This window comes from Leptodactylus fuscus, chromosome 3 (genome assembly GCF_031893055.1).
Source record: "Leptodactylus fuscus isolate aLepFus1 chromosome 3, aLepFus1.hap2, whole genome shotgun sequence".
Lineage (NCBI taxonomy): Eukaryota > Metazoa > Chordata > Amphibia > Anura > Leptodactylidae > Leptodactylus > Leptodactylus fuscus.
The window spans coordinates 182792750-182813577 of NC_134267.1; the positions used below are offsets into that span (position 1 = coordinate 182792750).

Consider the following 20828-nt stretch of genomic DNA (forward strand, 5'->3'; position numbering starts at 1 on the left):
TGCTATGTCTCATCTGGATAGCGACTCTCTCAGCATGCAGATGACTTGTTGCTGAGCTGTCTCCTATGTGGCTGCTAAAACTACCAGCGATGGCAGCTGTTGGGAGACTTTATTTCTGCAGAACCTGCTGCTGGAGATATGTAGTATGACCAATGACTTTCCTAGTGAATAACCAACCATATAATACAATGCTGTGTTCCTAAATCCAACTGCTGTTTAGGCTAAGGTCCCATTTTGCGGAAACGCAGAAGTTTACAGTCCCAGCAAAGTGAATGAGATTGTGGTTACTCATCCACACATTGCAGAAAAAAACACTCTACAGGAAAGACGCTTTTTTTCGAAGATGATGGAAGAACTATAGGAGATTGAAAACGGGAATAACTGTATTGGTAAATGTGTCCAAGTGTCTCTTAAGGATAAGGGGATGTTCACACCAGCTTAATGTACATACAGAGGATGAGAGCAATGGACATTAACGCTAGTAGAGTAATGGATGCAAATGGATCACCTCCCTCCCTGAACGCTGGTCAATGCATTCCTATGGGAAAAAGTCAGCTCGCGCATATCGCAAGCTGACAGGGATCCCGACCAGATAGAGACCCAAAGAGCTGTGTGAGTAACATTCCCCCCTAAATAAAGGTAATCCCTAGCTAACCCTGCCTGTAGATCTGTCCCTTTCTCACAGTCACATAGTTCACAGTCCCAAATTAATCAAATGTTCAATCCACCACTTGTCTAAATTGGAGGTCACCTGATTTTGGCCGCCAATTCCTTTTTCCGATTTTTTTTCGATACCTCCGTTGTCATAGTTCCTGTCCCACCTCCCCTGCGCAGTTATTGGTGCAAAAACGTGCCAGGGAAGGTGGGAGGGGATACAAATTTTTACTGCGTTTGCCTCATGGTATTCGATTGTAATCGAATACCTCGAACGGCCTGATATTCGATCGAACGGTGTTCGTTCATGTCTAGTGACGACCAGGGGCACCCGATTGTTTTCCTGTTTGGTATTGTATTTTAATAAATCCAATCTTGGTATTCTGGTGGCCCTGGTGATTTGGTTATCAATTGTTCTTGGATGGTAACCCTGCCTCAAGAATGTGTTTTTGAGGCCTCCCAGGTGTTTGTCTCTATCTGCAGGGTTTGAACATATGCGATGGTATCTGATGGCCTGGCTGTAGACAATGGAGTTCTTTATGTGTTTCGGATTAAAGCTATCCCATCTTAAGTAGGTAGGGCAGTCAATTGGTTTCCGATACAGTGATGTCTCAATTTTGTTGTCCTGTATCTCGATGACTGTGTCCAGGAAGTTTATTTCATAGAAGGAGTAATTAAGCGTCAGGTTGATGGTGGGATGGAACTGGTTGAATTGTTCATGGAAGGTTTTCATCTGTTGTCTAGATCCAGTCCAAATGATTAGGATATTGTCAATGAAGCAATAGTAGGCCAGAGGCCTGGTGGTGCAGGTGGATAGGAAGTCACTCTCAAGCTTGGCCATGAAGAGATTAGCGTACTGTGGCGCCATTTTGCTCCCCATTTCGGTGCCGGTCTGCTGTAGATAGATGCAGTCACCAAAAGAAAAGTAATTGTGGGTGAGGATGAATTTTGTCAGTTTCACCACCCATTCAGCGTTCAATCCTTGCTTTTCCATGAAAAACTGGCAGGCGTTTACACCGTTCTGGTGTGGGATGTTGGAGTACAAGGATTCTACATCCATGGAGGCCAGGATGGTTCCATCTGGAAGGGGATCTATAGAGGATAGTTTATTTAATAGGTCTGTGGTGTCCTGAAGGTAGCTGGCTGTGTCCTTCACTAAGGGTTTGAGGGTACCCTCTACCCATCCAGAAATCTGTTCAGTGAGGGTGCCCTGGGTTCCCAGATTTGTGCAGTTTTGGAAGCATATAAAAGGTCCCCGTTCTTGGACTTGCTGGTATGAGGCCACTTAGACTTTCTGCTCCATCAGATAGGCCGGAGATAACCTTTTTCAGTTTTTTGGATTACTCCCCTGTGGGGTCTGAATCCAATTTGGAGTAGTAGTGTGTGTCAGTCAGTTTTTTACTTTTGAACAATTAATGTTCACCACTTACATCGCACAGGATCCGTTTTATAGTGACCGTGCAATGTTATTATGACCTGCTATAAAAAAGATACTGTGTGATATAAGTAGTGAAGGGCCCCCACACAGTACCACCTGCCCCACAGTGGCCCCCAGACAGTACAAGCTGCCCCACAGTGGCCCCCAGACAGTACAAGCTGCCCCACAGTGGCCCTCACACAGTACCATCTGCCCTTCAGTGGCCCCCCCTCACACAGCCACACTCTCCTAACCCGCCCACACTCTCCTAACCTGGCAGGGAGGGGGCAGCGAGGCGGAGAAGATGCCAGCTGGACCAGCAGCGAAGCGAAGAGCAGCGGACCAGCCATCTCTGGAGGTAAGTGGACACCAGGGGGGACTAAGTAGCCAGAGGATTAAAAAAAAAAAATCCTCTGGCTACTTAGTGATTCACTACACAGCGTGGATTCTAACAATTGTTAGATTCCATGCTGTATAGTGAATAGGATTGCTTTTAAAATCTGATCTCCGATTAATAAAAAAATCCCATTGACTTGCATTGGGATCGGAATTGGGATCGAGATCGGGTTCGAATGAAAAATGATCGGAAATCGGGTTTTAAAATCAATCCTGAAAAGTCAGCATCGGCTCAACCCTATGTATGGCTTCTTATTAGAGGTGCGGCGCTGATGCCAGTTGTGTAATATACACCTGCCACAGCTTCTATCAGTGCCTATTGAAGGCTCCAAAGCTTGCCATTGCCATACACAGCGTGTAACAGAAGGTCTCTGGGGGTCTGAAAATAAAAAGTAAAAAAAAAAATTCTAAGTATAAAAAAAAAAAAAAAAAAAAAAACCCACAAAAAAATATGTCAAACACCCACACCTTTCCCTAGACCACATCTGCACCATTAGGCCTCGGGCCTACTATCGCTTCATTGATATCCTAATCATTTGGACCGGGTCTGAGGAACAGCTGAAAACCTTCCATGAACAGTTCAACCAGTTCCATCCCACCATCAACCTGACGCTCAATCACTCCTTCTCCGAAATAAACTTCCTGGACGCAGTCATCAAGATACAGGACAACAAAATTGAGACATCGCTGTATCGGAAACCAATTGACCGCCCTACGTACCTAAGATGGGATAGTTTTCATCCTAAACACATAAAGAACTCCATTGTATACAGCCAGGCCATCAGATACCATCGCATATGTTCAAACCCTGCAGATAGGGACGAACACCTTGGGGGCCTCAAAAACACATTCTTGAGGCAGGGTTACCATCCAAGAACAGTTGATAACCAAATCACCAGAGCCACCAGGATACCAAGATCGGAGTTATTAAAATACAATACCAAACAGGAGAACACTCGGGTACCCCTGGTTGTCACATACAACCCCCACCTGGAGACGCTGAGAGGAATCACATGCAAATTACATCCAGTACTGCAAAAAGACAACCGTCTAAAATCCATATTTTCTGACCCCCCTCTCCTATGCTACAGACAGCCACCAAACCTCAAGAATATGATTATTAGCAGCTCTCTGTCACCTCCAACTAACAAAGGAACATTCCCATGTGGACAGAAGAGGTGCAAAACCTGCCCCCACATACTGACCACTGACAAGATAGAGATACCAAACTCTAACAGGGAATATAAAATCCCAGGTACGTTCACCTGTAACACACCTAATGTGGTGTATTTGATCATTTGCACCAAATGTTCCACTGAAAATCTGTATGTTGGAGAGACTGGTCAGAAACTCAGAATGAGAATCAATTCCCATCGCCATACAATTAAACAACAGAGAATAGACCTTCCCGTGCCAAATCATTTTTGCCAGGAACACCACAGCATCATCAATGACATGAAAATCTTGATCTTAAAAGGGAACTTTAAATCAAGGAAACAGCGACTGATTTATGAGTACAAGGCCATGACCCTATTCCAGACGTTGGACAATGGGATGAACATCTCACGTGGGTTTATGTCTTTTTATACACATCATTAAGACAGCCATTAAGATAAGAACTGGGGGATCTGGCAATTGATTGTTTGTTGTTATAAGTATATAGTAACTAGCCTCTTCCCCCCCTCCCTCCTGTAATTCTAGCCCTGTGTCCAGTTATAAATATGCAGCCTCTACAGAGTGTTTTTTAGTTATATCTGAAGAAGAAGCTCAGAGGAAAGCTTCGAAACGTCATATTCTGTCATCATTATGAGTTAGCCATTAAAAAAGGTATCACCTACTGAAGACTTGCAAAGTTTTTTTTGTTTTTATATTTTTTAGACCACATCTAAAAATAAATAAATAAAAATGAACTTAAACACTTTAGCAATCTCCATGCTCAAAAATGTCTAAGGGCCCATTCCCACGAAGTAACACGGCACTCAATCTGACACGTAAACACGTGTCAGAGTGAGCGCTTCAAAACAGAATCCCATTGTCTTGAAATCAATGGGAGGCTTTTTAACCCATTGATTGTTAACGTGTCAGATTGAGCGCCATGTTACTTCGTGGGAACGGGCCCTGATAGTCAAAAACTATTGCAGACAGGAAAGTAGATCGTGAACTACTTTGTTGTCCGCATGTTCCATGCGGAGACCTGAGGAAAGCACAGGGACTCCATTATAGTCTATGGGGTCTGAGTGCTTTCACTGCACACCACTTGCCAATGCGTTCGGTAGTCCTTTCGGGGGGATCCCCATGTGGACTCCCCTGAACGGATTACCGACGCAGATGCATTTTTGGGCTGCGTCCTTAAGGTGTTAAAGAAGATGATATAACATCATAGATGTTATAAGGGCAAGGACAGACCTGTAGGTTTTGATGGTGCAGTTTTTGAAGCTGAAATCAGGAATGAATTAATAAAATAGGAAACGTACCATCTGCACCTGGTTTTGTCTTCAAAAACTGCACTAAAAAAGACTTAGGCTAAGAACCGCTGCATGAACGCATTGCGGTTCTTTCCGCAGCGCTTTTAAGAGAAAGTTCACAGAGTTTTCCTCTGCAGACTTTCTCTTAACATTATATCTACGGGAAAGCTGCCAGCATTTCCGTAGATCTAATTGACATGCTGCGATTTGCAATACCGCAACGGCTTTGCAAATCGCAGCGTGTCCATGCTGCTATCTTTTCCGCAAAGTGGGGATTGGATTTGCATGAATCCCATCCACTTTGCCTGCACTGTACAATGCCGCGATTTTTCCCGCAGTGTCTCCGCTGCGGGCAAAGCGCGGCATTTCTGGTCTGTCAGGCCCGGGCCTAAGGTTGGGTTCACACAGGGATTTTTGGACCGTATTTTGAAGCGGAGGCAGCCTCACAATCCGGTCCAAAAAGCGGTTAGCCATGACTGGATGCCAGTGCATCCTGTCCCACACCCCGTGGGGAAAAAAAAAAAAACACAACGAAAACACCTTTTTGTTGTGCTTTTCTCTGCATTTTTTTCTTCTCCTATTGAATTAAAAAGGGAAATGACTTGTGATTCCACAGCTAAAATTAACATGTTGTGTTTTTGAAAACACGGCTTTTCCCTTTTTTTTTCTGAAATGTGTTGATAAAATTGAAATAAAACTCATTTACTTTGCTAGTACTGTAAATCGCAGCATTTTGTGTCCTCTGTGTTCACAGCAAATAAGAAGAAAAACGAACAGCCCAAAACAAGGAAATGAAAAAGTCAGTTTTTAGTAAAATACTATCACAAGATTTTTATTATAACATAGAAATATACAATAAATAGCAGCAAAAAAAGGGAGCAGATGTTACAATACTCAAGACACCACTTAATGGGTTACTCAATCGGAGAAGTACATGATATCACAAATATTTTTAAGGTGGTAGTACCTAAGTATAGAGTACTGTCTACACAGTAAGCAAACAAAATTAATTGTGGGACTATGCTGAGTCATAAATAGATGTTGCAGTAACCTACAACAACACCCAATATAGATGGCAAGTAAAAAAAGCTGAAATTGAACCCAGAATAGGGAATGTTATAATATGAATACAAAGTGTAAATAACTATATATAGACCCTACAGTTCAACCAATACTAGCACATACATTCACAGAAGTGAGCAGTAAGCAGTCCAACAGATGGTAAATAACACATAGAGCAGACTGTGTATACAGGTGAGATTACTTATATAATAGCTCAGTCATACTGAGTGCCACCATAACTAACATATAAATAAACCAGTGATACCTGTAGACATGATGTTAACACCGATGAGATGCCCACCAAGAACACACAACAATGCAAGGCTTCCTCAACGCGTTTCACCTACATAAGTAGGCTTCCTCAGGAGGTAAGTGAGGTAAGTGAGGAAGCCTACTTATGTAGGTGAAACGCGTTGAGGAAGCCTTGCATTGTTGTGTGTTCTTGGTGGGCATCTCATCGGTGTTAACATCATGTCTACAGGTATCACTGGTTTATTTATATGTTAGTTATGGTGGCACTCAGTATGACTGAGCTATTATATAAGTAATCTCACCTGTATACACAGTCTTCTCTATGTGTTATTTACCATCTGTTGGACTGCTTACTGCTCACTTCTGTGAATGTATGTGCTAGTATTGGTTGAACTGTAGGGTCTATATATAGTTATTTACACTTTGTATTCATATTATAACATTCCCTATTCTGGGTTCAATCTCAGCTTTTTTACTTGCCATCTATATTGGGTGTTGTTGTAGGTTACTGCAACATCTATGTATGACTCAGCATAGTCCCACAATTAATTTTGTTTGCTTACTGTTGTAGGGGACGAGGACATCAAACGGTCCTCATAAGAGTATGTTGCAGAGCTCCAAATTAAATAATTAATTAACAGGCCTAGATGGGCTACCACCCATTGGGCCTGGAGAAGCCACACAGACACGCAGGTGATTGTGTATCAAGTGAGTTCTGATTTATTATAAGAAAAAGGTAGTTTAAATACATTACAGACAAAGAGCTGGCTTGGCTATTCTAATCAGGTACAACACGATTGGTTATAGAGATATAAGACAAGCCTGGCACATGACTATTGGCTGAGGTCTGCATATCATTATTACACTCCAACCTGGGATGACTTTTCTCATGACATGAAAAAGAATCTAAGATATTTATGTGTAAGCCAACATCATACACTAGTTCTAGATGTATATCACAGAAAGAGAGATAATGATCACGTACTGGTCTGCTCCGGCCTTGGGGCTAACGACCAAACAGGTTATTTGAACCGGTTTCTACACCCACTCTCAAAGATGACCACAAATAGATAAGGAGTTATAACCCAACCATTAACATTCCACACGCCTTATCCCCTAAAGGGGTCTCTTAGACTCTAAACAGACATCCTTATGAAGCTTAGAACAGAAAATGCTTATAAAATGGCTGACAGAATACAAGATGGAAGATGTGATCCTAACACTGTGTAGACAGTACTCTATACTTAGGTACTACCACCTTAAAAATATTTGTGATATCATGTACTTCTCCGATTGAGTAACCCATTACGTGGTGTCTTGAGTATTGTAACATCTGCTCCCTTTTTTTGCTGCTATTTATTGTATATTTCTATGTTATAATAAAAATCTTGTGATAGTATTTTACTAAAAACTGACTTTTTCATTATTTCCTTGTTTTGGGCTGTTCGTTTTTCTTCTTATTTCATGTATGGTTTGTGCCCTGGGTTTTGTTTATTTTTGAGGTGTTTTTTGTTTTGGTACTCTGTGTTCACAGCAAACATAACTGCTATGTTTCTGCACTATGGGGCCTTACCCTTGGTTTACATCTGCTTTTGGTAATTCGTTCAGGGAGTCCGTATGGGGACCCCCCGAATGGACTACCGAATGCACTTGCATTCCGTGTGCTTGCGACGAGATCTCCGCACAAGTCATGCGGATAGAAAAGTATATTGTGAAGTACTATCCTATCCACATGTTCCGGGCGGAGACCTCACGGCAAGCACATGGACCCCATTATAGTCTTTGGAGATCCGTGTGCTTTCACTGCACCCCGCTTGCAAATGCGTTCTTTACTCTGAACAAAAACTGTATCGGAAGAACAATACAATACATTTTTCCAATGCAGTTTTGATACAGTTTTAACTGCACCATGCGAATGCACCCTATTGAGCCTTCATGACATCTTGATATAAAGTCAACATCAGGGTTGGATAAATTGCCGCTGTCTGGCAGTGTGTGACATTACTGGTCCATGCTGGATTGCTGCCCAGTGTAATATAAAGGACCAGTATCAGACAATCCAACCACAGAATCAACCACCTTTATTACAGAGGATAATCTGTCACATATTCCAGCTAATGGTTAATCATTTATAAAGGTAAGAAAAGGTTATGTATGTTGAAATTTTGGGCTGTAACATGGGAGGTATTTTGATATTTGTATCAGGGTGGGAAAGGCCGATCAATGAAAGTATCCTGTTCTTTCAAGTAGAATATTAACAGAGAATATTAGTTGTCATGGCAAAATTTAGGGTTGTTACATGCGTAATTTCATTTATGGGATTCCATTGACTGTGGTCATATAAATGACTTGGTCACTGGGAGATAAGACAGAGGGGAGCATCAGACCGGCCGTGTAGACGCACTGCAGCTCGCTGGGATTATTCGACATTGGATTCTACCACCAGTTCTCCAGACACTCCAGTAAAGGACAGAACATTTATACATTGCCATCATGTGTTCTGGGGGCTGTGCAAAGTGCCTGGGCATCGCCTTGATCCCCTTAGCTATTTTGTGTATTCTTGCAAACATCTTGCTGTTTTTTCCTGGAGGGAAGGTTGCAGAGAGCAATGGGCACATCTCAGATGAAGTCTGGTGTTTTGGTGGAATACTAGGATCTGGGGTTTTGGTGAGTAATACCTCTTATGGTGTTCAAAACTGTTTTACGCTAAGACCCCACATTACAGAATTGCGGCAAAAAAAGAAAAAAAAAACAGCTGCGTTTCACATGGTCAGCAAGGTGATTGAGATTTCATATAAACTTATCCACAAATTGCAGCTGCGGAAAAGCTACAATTTCAACAACGTGTACATTTTAAAAAAACGCAACATATTGATTTTGGTAGCTGAATTGTGACCGTTTCCTCTATATGTTTAATAGGGGGGGAAAAAAAAGCAGAGAGATGCTATCTTTTTAACATTACTTAATGTTTACGTGAAAAATGGACACCACATAGACAGGATACAGATGCCTGTGTGCCGTCCACTTTTTTTCATGGACTCGTACACTTAAATGGATGAGACCAGTAGAGAAATGAGAAAACATATTGCATGCTAAAACTACGTATGTGTGAAACGCTACTTTGACTATAATGGGTCCATGTGCTGTCCATTTTTTTTTCACAAATGGCACACAAATAGAAAAGTAGTTGGTGTGAAAAGACCCTAAATCTGTCAGTGTTACCACAACAATGCAATATAAAGCAATCCAAAGCAAAGATTTTTTATTTTTTTTTTGTAAGTAAGGGTAAAGACTCACATTAGGGTTTTGTTTTGATGCTAAAATCAGATCATAAAGGGTAAGAACCTATACATGAAGGATGAAAACTACGTAAAAACGTTAATGAATGTCCTTTCCCTAAAGCTCTAAGAAATATTATGTAATTATATACAATTGATTGTCTTAAAGGAAGTAGTTGGAAATACGCTAGGTTCACATTAACGTTTGGGTTCCCGTTCTTGGGGTCAACTTGGGTACCTGAAAGACGGAAACCTTATCTACTTAAAAAGTGATTAACCGCGGACCCAATAGACTATAATTGGAGATTGGAGTTGGGAAGGAATTTTTTTTCCCCTTAAATGGGACAATTGGCATGAGCCTCATTGAACTTTTTCCCTTCCCTTGGATCAACACTGTAGGGGACTGTAGGGTTATAGGTTGGACTTCATGGACTGATATCTTCATCCAACCTGTTAGTCCATTTGGATGTAATAGAAGAGGTCGTCCTGCTTTGCCCCTGCCATTTTTTACGGCTGTATCCATCCCTATCAGGCTTATTCACTTGTTAGTAAATAATGGCTATAATTGAACCTAGGTATGTCAGTGGGTCTATTCACATGGTTCTATCTACTGTATGTCCGTTTAGACAGACAAATATAGAGCATGTCAGTTTTTGTGATGGCCATGAAAAACTGAAGTATGAATAGACACATTGAATTCAGGCTTCAGTGACACCTGCGTTGGGTGACCATACAGGACTCCGTCCCTGATTCTGCTTGAAATATGCGGAGAGAAAAGTCCTGCAAGCAGGACTTTTCTCTCTAACTGTTTCAGGCAGAAACTCTGTGGACCCCCGTTATGAGTGTTCTGCAGGTTTGCGCACTTAACCTCTTTTTTTAAGCAGCTTGAGTTTCCATTTTTAGGGTCTCCAAGCAAATCCGAACAACGGAAACCCTGACACTAGTATGAACTTAGGGTCAATGTGTTCTCAAAATGGCTGTGTGATGGATGTTGCAAAATTGGTGTTTTCATGTGAGTAAGCCCTCAGGCTAAATTCACACAAAAGAGTTTCCAAACAACCATGAAAAACATCAAATTTTTCATGGTTGACTTGCACCTGAAACATACCCGTTTTCACTGATCCCCATACATTTCAGTTTGTGGAGGGAGGGGAATAGCCAAAAATAGGACATGATCTATATTTTGACAGTCCGTAATAAGGGGCCATCAAAATAATGGTCATATGAATTCACTGTCATGTGAATGTAGCCCGACCCTATGGCTGGGTTTTCATGTTCAGTTTTGTTGTTGAAGCCAAAACAAGTTGTGGATTAAATAAAAAAAAAATAAAAAAAAAATACCAGGGGTTCTTTAAAAGTTCTCATCTTTTATGATCCTCACCTAGGTTGATGCAAAAACTGCATCAACAAAACCTGAACACAGGTTTATAGGACACAAATGTTATAGGTCCAGTGCTGCAACTCCTCTTTTATTCAACCCCCTCACGGTTTTAAATTCAAAAATAGCAAAAATAAAAAACCCAAAACTATAAAGTGGAAACTCATAAACATAGGGTAAAGAAACACAACTTGGAAATACATCCTAAAAGTCAACCTACAAATGTTCATAATGTTCCTTTGTATCAGATTGTTAACCTATAGCAAACTATGATCACTATAAGTCCAATCTTGGCTGAAATTAAACAAGCTTATAGTATAAGCAAACTCACTTTGTACAAAGACGATCGGATACACACTAGGCATCCTAATTTCTGTACACTCAGCGAAATTATTCAGGTCATTCTACTTAGTAGTAATGAACTCTCTTCTGTACAAATACCTGAGGGTATTGACCCTGCCTATGTATTGGGAAGGATCACCTAAATAACCTTGAATGGAAGCTAGGTATCCATGTTCTTCATAGCACACATTTTTTAGGTGAAATACGGGTCAAGCAAAATGTTTGGTTTATTCCTCTTACACTTTGGCAGTTACATGTTTTACTATAGATATATTACCATACAGTCACTAAAAACCCTTTCAACTAAGGATAGAGTTCATCAGATATGTAGAAATACAAATATTTTAATCAAATATTTTTTTAGTTAATTCACAAAAAGAGGAGATGCAAGAAGGGAGGGAGATATAAGGGTAGTGGGTCACAAATGGGGTAGGTCGAAAGCAAACTCTCTGGTATGATACGCAAAGCTTCATAGGGTCCAAATTGCAAATGACCAAGACAAAGGGGCAAATAAGTGTTTAATATATCTGAGTAGTTTCATAAATTATAAGAAGAAAGTTATTTTCTCCTAGACAAATGTATTTGTTTTTTACTGAAATTATTACAGCTCGCCTTTTCTCTTGAAAATCTACATAGAGAAATGTTTCCTAATAAGTATGACATGCTACAATGTGTTTTCTGTTTCAGAGTAATAATAAGGTGGGATTTCGATTTTGACTTCTTTGTGATTTGTCCCTACCAAGTGTTGGTATTAACACAGGTTCCTTATAATAGAATGAAATGCAGTATCGGACATAAGAGTCGAGTTATCACATATTACTGGTACACACACACACACACACACACACACACACACACACACACAGTGATCTTGACATTGTTTTCCACATCTTTGATATTTCAACCCATTTTTTTCCTGCAGATCGGCTTTAAAGAGATCCTTTAACCACCTCCAACAAGTCCAGCTCTTTACATATGTTAGGTGCCAATTCTGGAATAATTAGAATTTTTTTTCCTCTAGCCCCCAAAGATCCTTAACATTGCAGTTATCTTTGTGCCTGATATGCTATATAGTGTCTGTACTGTCAGGAGGGCGGTGTTAGGCAGTAGCAGACAAGGAGTGGGATTCTGAGCTCTGACACCGGCTGCCTGGTGGTCTGAATCATATCCCCGTCCCTATATAGTATAAAGGGAACCAAAACTAACCGCCATTGGTGGGGGCTAGAGAGAATCTCAACTGTGCTGGAATCAGTAGATCAAACCCTATTAGCAGATGCTAAGAACTGGAATTGTTGGAGATGGTGAAATATTCTTGTTAAGTAAAAGATAACAGTTTATAAGCCAATTAAACAAAACTGTAGACTCTGCTGTGAGCTTCCTTATCTGTAAAACATGTAACAGCAGAAAACCTTTCTAGAACCGGATGGCCTGCCAAATTACAACAAAAGTGCAGCAACAATTCATCCAGGACTTGCAAAATATCCCAAAACATCCAAATAACCGCAGGCTGTTCTACTCTTGGCAAAAAAACCTTCTCTACACTGTATGAAAGTGTTTGGAAATCTGAAACAGGGGAACAACATAAAGATTGTCTCACAATTAGTCATTTTCCAAAAATATCCTATCCCTGATTGTTAATTGTAAAAGGTCGATTGTATACTGTAAATGTCAATATATTAAATGGGATTGTAAACTTTAAACCTTCCCTTTTTGTTAGAAGGAATCCCTATTGATAAGTAATCCGCTGTAAACTGCAGTGAGACCCAGCAGCAAATGTTCAGTTGCTCTTCAGCACTGTTTATATTAAAATCAGTGGGCAGTTGTTATAATGTGCAGGGACCTCCAGGGGGAGCTCTTGTTCACCCTATGTAAAATTCTCTAATAGGATATTAGACTTGGGTTTCTAAACCAGGTAACCCATTTAACACCAGGTTCACAGTATCAATCGAGTCTCTCCATCCCAGAATCCCTTTAAAATCGTTGGAGAGTAAAGTCCTGCAAGGAGGACTTTTCTCTCCGGTGTTTTCGGCAGAAAATGGATGGAAACTGAGCAGACCCATTATAATCTTTTTAATTGGATAGCTTTTTAATCAGATAGGGTTTGCATCTTTTGGGTCATTGAGTGGACCCGAAGGACAGAAATCCGAATGCTAGTGTGAAACTAGCTTAAAGCTGATCAGAACAATGGACAAAACAATGTAATTCTTCTTAAAAAAAATGGTTATCTGCGGAAACTCGCAGACCCCATAGACTATAATAGCGTCTGCCGGGTTTCTGCCCAAAAAAGACAGAATATTTTTTAAAATGGATTCTGGGATGGAAATCCCTAATGTATAGCGAGTAGAGATGAGCGAACACTATTCGAAACAGCCGTTCCAAATAGCATGCTCCCATAGAAATGAATGGATATAGCTGGCACGCGGGGGGGGGGGGGGGGGGGGGGGGTGTTAAGCGACCGGCCACCAGAAAAGTCTGCGTGCTGGCCTCTTCCATTCATTTCTATGGGAGCATGCTATTCAGAACGGCTGTTCCGAATACTGTTCGCTCATCTCTAATAGCGAGTGCTGGTGTGAGCCTAGCCTGAGAGTGAATGGTTAAGGATGCAAATGCAAAGTGCTCGGTCTAGAACTTTCATTCTGCAAAATGTTTTTTTTGTTTTTATACTAGACTAAACGACACAAGTGTAAACATAGCCTTACAGTGATTCACTCTATTACGGATGCTAAACTTCAGATTATTTCTTTCTAGATGGTGTTCCCAGCTCTTGTATTTCTCGGGTTGAAGAACAATGACTGCTGTGGATGTTGTGGAAATGAGAAATGTGGAAAGAGATTTGCTGTAAGATAAAATATTTCCCAATGTATTGTCATTTATTTTTGTACTGTATATGTAGTTATCTTCTCCAGGGCTGAGGTGAGACCTTCAGAGGACCTAAGCTCGTAAAAAATTTTGGTGCTCCCACTTATATATGTAATTCAAAAGAGAAGCAATAAGAGATGTTATGAAATGAAGTTTATTGTGGCATGTGTTAGCCCACGAGACACTGAGTGAGATAGTGATGCTGTGTCCGCTACCATTACTGTCTTTGGACAATGGGATAGGACAGGAGATTGGAAAGGAAAGCCAACAAATTTAGGATACCTTTTTACTCCCTGCCCAGATTTTAATTTAGATGTATTCCCATTGTTAATATATATTAACAATTATTATTAGTATTTTATATTATATAGTGACAATTGGGGGTAATTTAGCATCAAAGGTAAGCGGTGTTCCTGGATTTACAGAGGTGTTGGTGGCGCTGGGTGCCAAATAAACAGCAGATCAGGTGATGTAAACCAAAATAAGTGGCTTTATTCCGCTTACAACAGGAACAAAATAACAAACAGCCTAGCCCACACACAGGACACTACCTCACTTCTTGAACCCTCTCTAATCTATTAGGGCAAGATACTCTTTGAGGTTTCATCTCACCAGTCTGGTTCAAAGTCCTTTCTGGAATCCAGTCCTCTTGGGACAGACCACCTGTCTGTCTCTAACTGGTCCAAGATCCACCTGCGCCTGCAGGTCACAATCCATACTCTCTCTCTGGAGTTGGGCTCCTTCTGGAATCCAGCCTTCTTGGGACAGACCTCCTGTCCGTCTCCAACTGGTCCACAGTGCACCTGCTCCTGCAGGCCACTAGCAACAACACTCCCTCTCTGGAGTTGAGCCCCTTTTTCTCCCTTGGTGTGGTCCAGGTCCTTTTTAACCCTGTTTTGGGTCGCCCTACAGCGCCCTCTAGGTACACCCTTACTATATATATATATATATATATATATATATATATATATATATATATATATATATATATATATATATATACACACACACACACACACACACACATACATACACCTTGCCTTTTCTGGCTTACCAATTGTATTCACAAACTGAGCCTGTCACAACCATACCTGGTCTTCCATCCGCACTAAAGAAGATTGTTACTGAATGTCTGGAATCTTCCACTGGCCCTATTGCTTTATATTCCTTTTCTATCTTTGTGATACTTATGCTGCCTGGAACGAGTTTTTACCATTTTGTGAAATAAGACACAACATTATGCACTTTGCAAGCGGGAGTGCCTGGATTTTTCTTCTGCTATGTTGTATGGCCATGACAAGCCCTTCTAATGGCACCCTATAACACTTAAGACCGGAGTATAGATCCATCTATTGTTAGCAAATGGAAGAACAACAGATAGAGATGAAAAGCATACAAGAACATGTGAATGAAGCCTAACCCAAATCCATATTCTTTAAGCAAAGTCTGGAGTAGGGGTTCTATGAGAAGAGAGAAATAGCAATTTTAATACCCTCAATGGCTCTGCAATGAATTCTTGTCTGATTTGTCTGTATACCAGAGTTTCATCCCTTATTCTATCCCTTCCTATTTGTAATTTTATCCTCACCGTAAGGCAGAGGCGTAGTGGTGGAGCAGTGGGGGTGGCTGACCCTGGGCAAACGGACTCTTTGGGGCCCACCCAGGGGCTGCCATTAATGCTTTACTATTAACTAGATCGGTGTCCGATATAGTTAAAACCCATGCTATCTTGTAAACCGCAAGCCACTTCAGCCACTATGAAAATGGAAAGCGACCCTTATCTAGACTACTGTACATAAGCTATGGTGTTCTGAAAGTTTGGCATGTTTGTACAATTGTCTTTATGTTAATACTATCATACTACATTTCTTCTTACAATCTCTCTCTATTTGTTGCTTTTGAAGATGTTTTCTTCCATACTGTTTGCTGCCATTGGGTTTGTTGGAGCTGGCTACAGCTTTATCATCTCTATAGTTGGAATACATAAGGGTCCAAAGTGTGATATAGGCAATGGAAACTGGACATATGCTTTTGAAGGGGGGTAAGTACATGGGTTCAGCTCCTAGATCCTAATGATGTATATCCTTTGAGCAGCATGTAATTCTTTTCTTTTATATCATCCTGAATATCACCATTGACTTAAAAAGGGCTCCAACATGAAATGCAATTGTGGTCTTGAAAAAAAAATATACTTTTCTAGCTTTTGATTAGTTTTAAAGGGAACATGTCAGCAAATTTTAGGTACTTAAACCAAGTATAGTACCTGGTCTGGTAGTGATGACATTATGATGTTTCACAGATGTCGACATGTGCACTAATATAACTAATAACTTTTAGGCTGAAGCCCCATGTGGCATAAATGCAGCTACAAAAACCACAGCGTCTCATAGTCTGTACAAAGTGGATTGGATTCTAGCAAATCCCATCCACACATTGCATAAAAATACCCATACTGGAAGTACTGTGATTTATACCTGTCGGCTTCTCTATAGATATAATTGAAGCAGAAAGTCCACAGAGGAAACCCGCAGTTTTCCCACTGCGCTTTTTTGTTTGCCCACTACGTAGCTTCATTCCTTATGTAAATTAGCTGTATAAAGTCACCTAGCTTTAAAAGTCAAGGTAACTCTGCCTTGATTCTCCCCCTCTGCTGTGAAGGTTCCTGCCCGGCATCTCTGATGTCAGCTTAACGCTGCTTGAAAACCACATTCATAAAAAATCTCGTGCTTGCGAAGAATATAGTTAGTTTGGGTGAATGCATACTGCACCCCAGAGTTCTACCCCAGCTTCACAGAATAAGCGCGCATATGCCAGAGGCATTGTCGTCACTCTGGTAGTTGTACTACATGTATGGTGAAACATCATTAGTCCATTACTGAAGCTGTGGGAAGCTCTGCCAGGTACTATGTTTGGTTGCAGTACCTAAAATCTGCTGACAGATCCTCTTTAATCAGCTGTCTTTGTCACAGTCACATCACTGTCCACCAGTCTCCTTCTAGTCTTTTTCTCTCCCTTGTGATTTAAGTTGGCCATGATTTCTTCAGTCTCATCCTTTATCCTACCAGTACATTTGATGGAGATAAGGATTCAGGAATTGGAACTGGTGTAGAATTCCTGTATAGCTCATGCCTGAAAACTGGCATAAGTTATAATAAATATGTCGGGCCAAGGCTTTGCCAACCCTGCCCACCTTGTGCCTCTTACATTTACAGAAAGTGGTGAGCAAGACACAGAACAGAGAATGTGGAACACATGTGGTGCAAGAAAGGCCTGGCTCCAAATGTGCACCACAATATCACCCATCTACGCCAGAAAACTCCTGTAGAGAGCTTGATAAATCCCCCCCCCCCCCGTGCCAGAATTAGTATAATAATTTTAAAAAACCCAAAACATACTATTATGCACATTAGGCACTTTTTCTGCCTCACCATACACTTTCAAAAAGTCTTTTGACTTGACTATGAGGGATCAAAAACCACACTACATTTTTTAAATTACATATTTTAATACTTTGGTGTAAAATATTTGTATAAAGTTAAGGGGTGGAGATGAGCAAATAGTATTCAAATCCTACATTTGAATACCTCCACTCCTATATGAATGAATGGGAGCGGCCGATCGCAAACAGATTAAGCGCTGGCCGCCCGCGCCTGCAGCACACCGGCCACTCCCATTCAATCCTGTGGATCGAGGTGTTCGAAACTACAGTATCAAATACTATTCGCTCATCTCTATTAAGGGGGCTTTCACACTACTGTTGGATGTCCGCTCTAATTGGGTCCCTAGAAAAAAAACAAAAACAAAAAAAACTATCATAACGGACACTAACTGTCTATTTAATGGATCAGTTAATAAAACAGACATTAACATCAGTTATTGTATTTTATGTGGGAAAAACACAATGCATTTCCACCGTGGTTTTTCCACAGTGGGTTTTGGATGCGTCCCTCTGCATGGTGCTTTACCCCTTGTTCACATCCACATGGGGACCCCCCCGAACGGACTACCAAGTGCACTGGCAAGTGGTGTGCAGTGAAAGCACACAGACCCCATAGACTATAATGGAGTCTGTGTGCTTTCCGCACGCTGTCCGCACAAATCATGCGAACATGAAAGTAAATCACGTTCTATTTTTCTGTCCGCGGAGAGCACACGGACCCCATCATAGTCTATGGGGTCCATGTTCTTTCACTGCACACTGCGTTTGGTGTTCCATTCGGGGGAGTCCCCATGCGGAGTCCTCAAACGGATTACCAAACGCAGATGTGAATGAGGGTTTAGGCAAAGGCCCCATGGTCTGGAATTCAGCTAAAAAATTGCCTTATTTAGCTGCGTTTTTCTCAGCGGTTTTGCTTCCCTTATTAAATCCATAGGGAAAACGCAAGAGTTTCTGCAGGTAACATTGACATGCTGCATTCCCCCCCCCCCCAAAAAAAAAAAAAAAAAAAAGTCTCGGCTGTATTTCTGCAACATGTGGCCTTAGCCTGAAGTTTAAAACAATAATAATACATCTATTAGCTATTAATAACTTGGTTTGTTGTTGAAATTTTTAGTTAACTATTTTAACCTTGATTTCCAGAAATTACCTTGGGCACCCCAGTATGTGGAGTACATGTGAAGCACCTAAGGACATAGTCCCATGGAACCTGACGCTGTTCAGCTTGCTTCTGATAATGAGTGCAGTCCAAGCTGTCCTCTGTGCTATTCAAGCCATCAATGGTATTATTGGGACACTGTGTGGAGACTGCAAATGCTCTTCATGCTGTGGGGTACGTTGAAGTTACTTTAACATTTTCATAAAATACAGACAGCTAGATTGTATTTTATGTACTGCAAAGGTTAGTACATAGTAACGTTCATAAAAGAATGTCTCTTTGCAGCTGAAGTCAAGTGATATTATAGCTCATTGGTTTGCATTGAACCCCACAATATGTGCAATAATATACTGTGACCTCAGCAGAACACTAGAAAGTAATTCTATTAGAGTGGAAAAGAAACAGTGACATGACAATCTGCATATACAGTAAGCCACATTTACATCCAAAATCCTTCATCTCCTGCTGGCTATTGATGTTGGTGAATATACAGTACAGGTTGTAATTACAGATGAGCAGTCTGGCTCGTAATGGTCTGGATTTGGCACAAACTTGTCAAAAACTTTAGGATGAAACAAATCCAAAATTTTTGTAATTTGGTTTGCACAAATTGGATAAAATGTCAGCCACTATAAAAAAAGCATGGAGAAAGCAGCGAAGGAGGATCACATAACTTCAGGGATTAGTGGCTATTACTAGAGATGAGCGAACAGTGAAATATTCGAGATTCGATATTCGTTTCGAGTAGAGCCTCAATATTGGACTACTCGATCGAATATTGAATCCCGTTATAGTCTATGGGAAAAATGCTCTTTTCAGGGGAACAACTATTCGGCTAAAGTAGAGTCACCAAGTCCACAAATAGCAGGAGGAGAGTATTTAGTAGGAGCACTGTGCAGTTAAAGCGCACGGACCCCATTATAGTCTATGGGGTCCATGCGCTTTGACTGCACAGCACTTGCAGTTGCGCTGATAAAAAGTAAGCTCCTTCGTAACCGCAAGCTGCCAGCTCTCCCGACTAGCAAAGACGAGCCTGCAGGAAATCAACACTGGTTCTGCAGCAGGCTCACCCTTGCTAGTCAGGAGAGCTGGCAGCTTGCTGTTACGAGGCAGCTGACTTTTTTTGTCATAGGAATGCATTGACCAGCGTTGATTGGCCAGTGTACAGCATTTGGCCAATCAACGCTGGTTCTGCTGGGGGCTCGTCTGTGAGGAGGTGGAGTCTAAGATCGGACCACAATGGAGACTGCTGTGGTCCGATTTTAGACTCCGCCTCCTCACAGACGAGCCTCCGGCAGAACCAGCGTTGATTGGCCAAATGCTGTACACTGGTCAATCAACGCTGGTCAATTCATTCCTATGAGAAAAAGTAATCTCCCTCATAACAGCAAGCTGCCAGCTCTCCCGACTAGCAAGGACGAGCCTGCTGCAGAACCAGCATTGATTTGCCGAATGCTATACACTGTATAGCGTTCGGCCAATCAACGGTGGTTCTGAATCGAATATTTACTGCGATACCGTAGTATTCGATCGAATACCTACTCGATTGAATACTACTCGCTCATCTCTAGCTATTACAGAATGCTTTCCAACCAGCCCTAATAAACACAGACAATCATTAGGGATGATGGGTCAGAGACCACTGATGACTAAGAGGCAGTATAAAATTACAGACAGATAGAAAAGGTGTCCTTTTTGTGGGGAGAGATTAGACAGATAGGAACATCTCAGAAGTCAGACTAAGAAAGAAAGAAAACAATGACATTACGTTCAGAGAAATTTGTCAAAATGTGGGAAGCCAATTTATACAATATATAATATATAATATGTTACTAAAGCATTTTATTGTCTTCTTCACTGTGCAGGGTGATGGACCTGTCTAAATCTAACTGTAGGAACCGTTTACCTCTAATACAAGAATACCATAGGATGAAGAGCACAGTCAACGCTCTGACTGAATGTATCACATAACATAATAGAATATTTCCCTCTTAACTCCTCCTGTGAATGAATGATATGTATTCTGTGCACTACAGCAGATGGGAGCTGCACCTTTCTAAATGGGCAGTTTGCCATTTTTTATTTATTTGCTTCAATAGTAAGACTTTGACTTGACTTGTTATGAAAGGT

The 20828-nt window shown here is 41.1% G+C and overlaps 1 protein-coding gene across 1 annotated transcript; it reads left to right on the plus strand.

Moving 5' to 3' along the window:
• The first annotated feature begins 8727 nt into the window (after positions 1-8727).
• LOC142196762 (transmembrane 4 L6 family member 4-like) lies at positions 8728-20626 on the plus strand. Its single transcript, XM_075266735.1, has 5 exons — positions 8728-8913; positions 13993-14082; positions 16008-16144; positions 18683-18872; positions 20564-20626. The coding sequence occupies exons 1-5, from the start codon at positions 8740-8742 to the stop codon at positions 20579-20581; spliced, it is 609 nt and encodes a 202-aa protein (XP_075122836.1). The 5' UTR covers positions 8728-8739; the 3' UTR covers positions 20582-20626.
• The last annotated feature ends 202 nt before the right edge of the window (positions 20627-20828 follow it).

What these genes read in the sequence shown, in the direction of transcription:
- LOC142196762 (XM_075266735.1), top strand. Translation starts at nt 8,740, where the DNA reads ATGTGTTCTGGGGGCTGTGCAAAGTGCCTGGGCATCGCCTTGATCCCC. An exon ending in TACTAGGATCTGGGGTTTTG is followed by an intron (nt 8,914 to 13,992) that starts GTGAGTAATACC and finishes ATTTCTTTCTAG; the next exon opens with ATGGTGTTCCCAGCTCTTGT. An exon ending in AATGTGGAAAGAGATTTGCT is followed by an intron (nt 14,083 to 16,007) that starts GTAAGATAAAAT and finishes TTGCTTTTGAAG; the next exon opens with ATGTTTTCTTCCATACTGTT.